The 8589-nt window shown below is 49.0% G+C and overlaps 1 protein-coding gene across 1 annotated transcript in view; it reads right to left on the reverse strand.

The window, feature by feature from the left end:
* The window catches only part of Nup210 (nucleoporin 210), a 95265-nt gene extending 90455 nt beyond the window's left edge, over positions 1–4810 (reverse strand). Inside the window, exon 1 of the mRNA XM_050160327.1 lies at positions 4565–4810. Within this exon, the coding sequence (XP_050016284.1) occupies positions 4565–4731 (167 nt within the window). The 5' untranslated portion in view covers positions 4732–4810. The remainder of the gene's footprint in view (positions 1–4564) is intronic.
* Positions 4811–8589: the final 3779 nt, after the last annotated feature.

Below are 8589 nucleotides of genomic sequence, written 5' to 3' on the forward strand. Positions count from 1 at the left end.
CTGCAGGCAGCTCTAAGGGCCATGTACCATGGTTTTCAGAAGAGCAAGGCCCCAAAGACTCAGGCTTAATGCCTGACCCGGTAACCCTTTCCTGTCTCCTAACCAAAGCCCACAAGGTCTCACGTGACCTAGGCCTGCCAACCTCTCCAACCTCACCTTCTGATACCCTTGTGAGAACCAGTTTTGTTTTTTTTAATCAAAGGTGCTCAGACAGCAAGGGTCCATAATCCTGAACAGCTTCCCCTTTCGCCAGTTAGCCAATCAGACTGTAAAGTCAGTTCCCACCAATGACATGAGACACAGGCAGCACCTACACCAGAAATAAAATAAGTTAATTTGGTGAATGTGTTAGCTAGCTTCATTTGGGTTCTTGCAGACCCTTTTTGCAAAGAAGAAATCGCCTTGCAGAATTACTTTCACTTCGTTCGTGTGTTTTCCCTCACCCTAACCTCACCAAATGCTTCCCTTCCAAGCCACTCAATCCCAGGCCAGGGCCTCTGCACTTGCTGTTCTCTCCAGTAAGAACCTTTACAGAGCCCAGCTGGACTCCAGGGAGGCATTACCCAGAATACATGTCTCAGACTGCCGTCCACTCCTTCCACAGGCCATGTTCAAATGCTCCCACAGTCCAACTTTGAATTCCAGGAAATCAGGGCATCACCCACTTCTTCACTGTCACTCCTTAAACAGAGTCCAGCGTAGACTGACATCACCGCTACTGTCCACTATGTGTTAAGTGACTGCCTGTCTGAGAATGGTCTACTAGCAGTGTGGGCAAGGGCAGGAGGCACAACTCCCTGCTGTCACTCTCAGCAGCCTGAGGACTTTCCCTGAACTCCCAGGGACCTGACTTAGCAAAAATAGAGATTCATGGCTTCAAAGAACATGAAAGAATTTCAGAACCAGCCTGTCTATGAAGAGGAGCAGTTGGGGTTTATCGTAGTTGGGGTTTCTACTGCTGTGATAACTTGGGGAGGAAAGGGTGTGTCTCAGCTTACAATTCTAAGGTCACACTCCATCACCGAGGGAAGTCAGGTCAGAAACTCAAGGCAGGAACTGATGCAGAAGCCATGGAGAAGTGCTTGCTGCTTACTGGCTTGCTCTCATAGCTTGCTTTCTTGTAGCACCCGAGACCACCAGTTCATGGGTGCCACTGTACATCAAACATCAACTAAGAAAATGTACCACAGGCTTACCCACAGATCAGTCTGGGGAGGGGTATTTTCTTTCTTGAGGTTCTCTCTTCCAAAATGACTCTAGATTATGTCAAGTTGACATTAAAAACTAGCCAGCACAGGGTCTCTTACAATTTTTCAATCTTCAAAAATTATCTTTTCTAATTTGTTTTATGGGAATGGGTGTTTTGCCTGTATTATGTATGCACATAGTTTGTGTGTGTGTACAGTGACCCTAATGGCCAGAAGAAGGCATCTGAACTGGAGAGACACACAGTGGTGAGCCTCCATACAAATGTTAGAAGTCAAATCCAGGTCCTCTGAAAGAGCCACCTCTTCAGCCCCCAGATATTTTATAATAGGCTTGAGTACAAAGGTTAAGAGAGAAGTGTTCAGAGAAAAACAAAACATACTCAAGAGCATGGTTGTCACAAATAAGACAGACCCTAGTGTGTGTTCCAGTTCATCAAGGGACAGCCACCATTCTTTGTCTTTATAATAAGCATACATGTAGGAGCTAGAGAAATAGCTCAGCAATTAAGAACACTTGTTGCTCTTGCAGAGGACCTGGGTTTGGTTCCCAGCTCCCACAGGGCAGCTTATCACTTACAATCATCAGTAACTCCAGTTCCAGGGGACTCAATGCCCTCCCTATACTGGCCTCCTCAGGCACCAGGCACACACACATGAAATAAATAAACTTAAAAAAATCGTGTGTGAGCCGGGCGGTGGTGGTGCATGCCTTTAATCCCAGCACTCGGGAGGCAGAGACAGGCGGATCTCTGTGGGTTCGAGGCCAGCCTGGTCTAGAAGAGCTAGTTCCAGGACAGGAACCAAAAGCTACGGAGAAACCCTGTCTCGAAAAAAAAAAATCGTGTGTGGCTGTCCTATTTTAATGAGACTTGCACACACACACGCACAGACTTTGTCTCCCTCTCCCCTTGCCTTAAGTGCAATCCAGTTCCAGAGAGTGCCCAGACTTTACCTCATCCTCACTCCATTCCCCTGCTTTACCTCTCCCACTTCCCTATAGACCACCTTCTTAATAAACCAATTGTTTCAATTCTCCAAGATTTTTTTGTGTGGGTATCATTTGTAAATGATACCTTTTAAAGGAACCAATAAAGTAGCTTTGTTGATCACTTTCATTGTAAGATAACTAGGTTAATCATACTTGTTGTGTAGCAAGGCTGACTAGGTTCAATGGGAAAGACAAAGGAGCCCGGTAAATTAGCCAAGGTTGCTTGTGCAGGTCCCATTCGGTGGGCTGGAAGGCCTTCGGCTTCAGCTCCCACGCCAGAGTCACTACTCTAAGGGAGTGAGCTGCTATCCTTCCAAGTCAGTCCCTCAAAGACAGCAAGAAGGACCAGACCACCGACTGACCTCCCAGTTAAGAGATGCAAATCAGGAAATAGGAAAGGTAACCTTGAAGCTACAGGCTCAAACTTGCAGCAACTTCAGAGAACTTGGAGCTCAGCAGGGAATCCCAAACTGAGCAACACCCCCAGGGCATGGCATGGGTTAACTTTTCTCTGCCTTTCATCTCAAAGACCTGAAGTACTTCTAGATAAAGGGGCCATGTCTGCCCAGGTGGAGGTAACTTGTAGGTATGAGTCTCAGCTGTTTGCCAATTCCCAGAAGCTCCAGAGGAGAATCCTCAGAACTAAAGCAGTAAGTGCCGGTATTCAGATTAACATTTCTGAATTGTGCTTGATTGACAGACCATCTTCCTCTGAAGTAAAGGGGAAACAGCAACCAAACACCTTCAAAGAAGACACTTAGTCTGAGCAGTCAACCACGCCTTAGGATCAAAGTAACCAGACACTAAACAACCCAGAAGGGACTCAGAGCGCCTCTGACACATCTGAGATTTTGAATGCTTTTCCCAGTCTTTCTGAGTAAATAAAAAACTGCCAAGATCCACCAGCAACTCTCAGGAAAGCAGTGTGGGAAAAGAAAGAAAGAAAAAGGTTGTTATTTTAGAAACAAAAGTATAGCTACAGAACTTTGCAGGAAGCAGTACACAAATGCATGCGAGGGGATTCACTTGGAGCCAGCTATTATAAATAGCCAGCTTCCTCTTTCTTGCCCATCAAGCAGACAACTTCAGCAAGAGAATGAGCGTGTAGCCCTCCCAAGTAGCTGATCTTCCCGCTCAAAACAAGGCCCCAGGGAGGGATAAAGCGCGCCTCCTTGTGGCATTTTGCACTGCAAAATGCAATGGAATGACTGCCTCCACTTAGAGACACAGTCTCACAACCCAGACTGACCTCAAACCGGGTCCTCCTGCCTCAGCCTCCCCAGAGCAGGGACTACGGGGGTGACAATGCCACCCTTATGAGGCAGACTTTTAAAACAAAAAGGTTTGAGAACTACATGTAACAGAATATGGGTCTGAGCTCTGGGCATCATACAGAACATGAATACACACACACACACACACACACACACACACTAGCTAGCTAGTTAAGCCTTAGCCTAGACCAGTGTTTGTTCCGTATGCTGCGATCCTTTAATACTTTCATGTTGCTGTGACCCCAACCATAAAATTATTTCATTACTACTTCACAACTGTAATTCTGTTACTAAGTTTTATGAATCCTAACGTAAACATCTGATATGGAGAATATCGAATATGTGATCCAAAGGGGTCGCGACCCACAGGTTGAGAACCATGTCCTAGACAGATCCTTGAGGCAGAAAGGAGGCTGGCGGTTAAGTGTAACCTGAGGGATAAGGGAGCACTACCAAATTATCACTAGTGAGTTAGGGTGTGTGTCAAGGGTGCGACCTGGTCACACCCTACTCAACTTGCACCCAGCAACCAGAAGCTCTCCCTTCCTCATCTGCCTAGTCAAAGGCTGGATCGCATCACCCTGCTGGGTCGGATCCTGGCCAGGAAACCAAGCAGCATCTTGATCCACCAGCATCTCAGACCCTCGCCTCACACTTCAGAGCTGAAAAATAGACCTCCAGGTCCTTTCATCCAAAACTTAAGATCTTCCCAAAGTGGGCCAACGGGTATGGTGGGTCTCCCACACACGCCTTGCCCAGGTCTTCACAGACCCGCTTCCCACACCAGTCAGGCGCCAGGGGTGAGTCTCCCCGTCTCCCATAGACTCCAGAGCCCTGGCTGCTCATACTGGAGCTCCTCAGGGCCCTGACAGCAGGGGACCGAGGCCACGTGGGGCGCTGCCCTCTGCAGCCCGCGATCCGAGCCTCCTCTTCCCGCGCAGCCCAGACACGAGTGGCCCGGACGCCATGCGCAGGCGGCGAGCGCGCGCGCCGCGTGGTCACGCGGGGCCGGCTAGAGCGCGCACGCCGCGCACCTGCGGCCCAGGCCCCCTCCCGCGCACCTGCCGCCTCCCGCCGGGGCCCGCGCGCCTCACCAGCGGTAGCAGCCCTCAGAAGCTTCCAAAGTGAAGTTCACGCGCGTGGCCCGCGTGAAGGGCAGCAGCACTTTGGGAATGTTGAGCTTGGCCGCCACGGCAGGGCCCACTGCCTGTAGCAACAGCAGCGCCCAGAGCGCCGGCTGCACCCGCGAGGCCCGCGCCATCCTCCCGGCCTCGCTAGCGCCCCGGCGCGCGCTCCCGCGCCCTCCACCGGCTCGCGCGCTGGGCAGCAGGTGGCCGCGGGGGGCGGGGCGAGCGCGGTGGGGGCGGGGCACTCGGGGACGCCGAGTTCACGCGCTCGCGCTGCACCCCCTAGAGCGCGCGGGATCCTGCGCGCTTTTTCAGCCCCCGGGCCGCTTGCGCGTGGCCTCAAGCCACCGCCGTGCGCGTCACTGGTTGCCGGGGGCAGCCTTCCAGCCGGCTCGCTCTCGTTCATACCGCCTTGTCTGGAGCCTCTGGCGGTGGACAAGGACATCGCACTAAAACAGGCGACCCAGAACATTGTGGGTTCCCACGTGGAGTGCCCTCATCCCAGGGCACACTTAAGCAGGAAGCCATCCGCTGAAGCACCAAAGGACTCCAGAAAGTCTTAGGGTTCCCAGCGATCAGCAGTCCATCAGCAGGGCAACACTGGGGACTTTCCAAGGGAGTTAGTTACCCCAAAGGTCAGTTAGGGCACATCACCCTGAATTCAGCGGCAAGGTGAGCCGCTGCGGGAACTGGATAGAGTAGCGGGACCTGAAGGAAAAGTGACCACAGGCTGATACCACTAGAGCTTGAGGCTGAGTTTCAGGCTGGCTGGGGAAAGCCTTTTTTTCTAAGGGAAAGCCTCTGGAATGGACGATAGCGTCTCACTGGGTTTCTGAGAGGCCACCATTCCTGGTCTGTGCTAGTTGGTTTTGTCAACTTGACACACCTCAATTGACAAAATGACCCAACATATAGGCCCGTGGGCATGTTAATTGGGCATTTTCTTGATTAATGATTGGTGTGGGAGGGCCCAGCTCATTGTGGGCGGTGCGACATCTGAGAAGGGGGCTCTGAAGTATTTAAGGAAGCAGGCTGAGCAAGCCAAAAGCAGCGAATTCGTGAAGCTGCATTTCTCTATGACCTTGCCTTCAGTTCCTGACCTGCTTGAGTGCCGGCTTAGGCTTCCCTCAATGTTGGACCGCGGTTGGGATAGATAAGCCAAATAAGCCCTTTCCTTCCCAAGTTGCTTTTGGCCATGTTCTACTTGCCCGTGAAAATTTTGGGTGGATGAAGGAGCATGCGTAGTGCACTCTCAGGGCCTGAGGACCCTGGACCAGGAATATGTGCTTGAGAAGCTTTCCGGAAGAGGGTGTGTCTTTCAGGCTGGGTACCAATTGCTATGGGAGGAGAAATTCCGTCTTCTTAAAGGAAACAAAAGTGTGGCGAAGTCGGCCCCAGGGTGTCTGTGCAAAGTCCTCCTGGGTGTTCTTGATTTTACTTTGTTATTTTTAATTTCCAGTGCTGGAGATCACACAGAGAGCTTCAGGTGGCTGAAATTAAAGAAGTTCAAAAGAATTCGTGGTGAAAGATCCATTCCATCATCCAGTCCCCACTGTGGGCAGCCGGTATCTCCTACACAGAATACATTAGTAAATTTGAGAGTGCCTGGACCCTATGCCAGACAGGTAAACTAAATACATAAAAAGGGACCTGGTGGAGCACAAGGGAGCCTTATTTATTCTTTGGACCATTAGGGTCACAGAGCGTTCTAGCTCCAGCTCTCTGGTTATCAAGAAGTCAGTAACAGCTGGGCGGTGGTGGCACACTCCTTTAATCCCAGCACTAGGGAGGCAGAGGCAGGCGGATCTAAGTGAGTTTGAGACCAGTCTGGTTTACAGGAGCTAGTTCCAGGACAGGCTTCAAAGCTACAGAGCAACCCTGTCTCAAAAACAAACAAACAAACAAATAAATAAATAAATAAATAAATAAATAAATAAAAGAAGTCAGTAACAGGTACATCAGAGGTAGGTAGGTAGGTAGATAGATAGATAGATAGATAGATAGAATATAATTGGCCCCCCAATCTCATAGGAAGTAGCACTATTAGGAGGTATGGCTTTGTTGAAGTAGTTATGGTGGCCCGGCTGGAGGAAGTATGTTACTGTGGGGGCGGGCTTTGAGGTTTCTTATGCTCAGGATCCACCCAGTGTCTCAGTCAACTTCCTGATGTCTACAAGGTGTATGGCTCTCAGCTACTACTCCAGCACTATGACTGCTTGCATGCCACAGTGTTCCTCACCATGATGATAATGGACTGAACCTCTGAAACTGTAAGTCACCCCAGTTAAATGCTTTCCTTATAAGAGTTGCCATGGCATAGCACGAATAATAAAAACCCAAGACAGATACTGGAGTTCAACCTGAACCCCATCTCTACCAAATATTCAGACCTAGTGGACAAGATCCTGTCTCTATGAATCCTCAAACTCCACACTGAGTTCCTGTCTCTTCCCCTTTATATTCCTCTCTCTGCCCAGCCATATTTGCTCCTGTCTCCACCTCACTAGTGCTGGGATTAAAGGCATGTGATCCCAAGTGCTGGAATCACCTTTGTGTGAGTTGTTTCTCTTCTTGTGTAGTCCAGGGTGGCCTTGAACTCACAAAGATTCATCTGCCTCTGTCTCCCGAGTCCTGGGATTAAAGGTGTGTGCCACTACTCCCTGGCCTGTATGGCTGCTTTGCTCTCTGATCTTCAGGCAAGCTCATTTATTAAAACAAATAAATACCCCTATACTGTGGTCATAATGTCTCTTCTCTCTCTCTCTCTCTCTCTCTCTCTCTCTCTCTCTCTCTCTCTTCCATTTGTTCATTTATTATTTCTTTCTTTCATTATTTCTTTCTTTTTTCCTCACTTACTTATTTCTCTGTTTTTATGTTTGTCTGCCATGTAAGGCATATAAAGATCAGAGGACAACCTGTAGGAGCTGGTTCTCATCTTCCTCCATGTGGGAGTCCTAGGGATGGAATTCAGGCCATCAGTGCTTGATGGTTAAGACTCTTACCCACTAAGCATCTCCAGGGCCCCAGTAATGGATATTTAAGAGAACATCAAGGCTGTTAAAGATGGCAACACATTTTTTTAAAAAATACATTTACCTAGATAAATGAACATTGATGTTCACAGGTAAGAGCACTTGTTGTTCTTGAAGAGAACCCAGATTTAGTTCCCATCACCCACTTGACAAAGCACAACTGCTTGTAACTCCAGTGCCAGGGGATTTAGCGCCCTCTTCTGCCACAGCAAGTGTGTGAAGATCAGAGATCCAATTGTAGGAGTCAAGTCTCTCCTACTATGTGGGTCCTGGGAACGGAACAGACATTATCAGGCTTGGCAGTAAGTGCCAGACCGACTGTGCCATCTCGCTGGCCCCTTCATATAATATTTGTGAAGTGACAAAGTGCAGGATGGGCGAACAGAGGTGTGATGGCAAGGGTGGAGCATGAATATCAACGGTGACATGACATCAGGGTGATGGGAATGTTAGCTATCTTGACCTTACTCAGGACAACTCTTTGGTTTATAAGATGTTACGGTTGGAGAAACAAGTAGGCTACATAAAAATTCTCTTCTGTTTCTTAAAATTCTACATGAATCAACAGGGAAGAAGGGAGGGAGAGTTATAGTTTAATCTGGGCTTGTGAATCCTACCCATTATTCCCAGGATTGTGATTTCTAGTGTGGATCACATACAAAGACCATGTTATGCAAACAGTAAAGCCAGTGGACACACTTGTTGACTGTGTGTTCCTTAGGTAACCAGGACATTTTCCTAGCAAAAAACAACCAGTGATTATCAGTAAATCTTTAATAATTTTTCTTTCACATTGTACCCCTCCCACCTTACACATCCAGTAAGGAATCAAGTCTGGTGCCCATGGGGGAAGAGCTTTGCCCCCTCCCACTGCTCCTCCTCCCTCAGTGTTAGTGCTAATCCTTCATCTGAAGAGGTCTCAGAAGGTGTCCTGAGCAGCTCCTGTGGCCCCTAGCACAA

The sequence above is a fragment of the Alexandromys fortis genome, unplaced genomic scaffold (assembly GCF_014885135.2).
Source record: "Alexandromys fortis isolate MF-2015 unplaced genomic scaffold, M_Fortis_MF-2015_v1.1 scaffold_111, whole genome shotgun sequence".
In the NCBI taxonomy this organism is placed as follows: domain Eukaryota; kingdom Metazoa; phylum Chordata; class Mammalia; order Rodentia; family Cricetidae; genus Alexandromys; species Alexandromys fortis.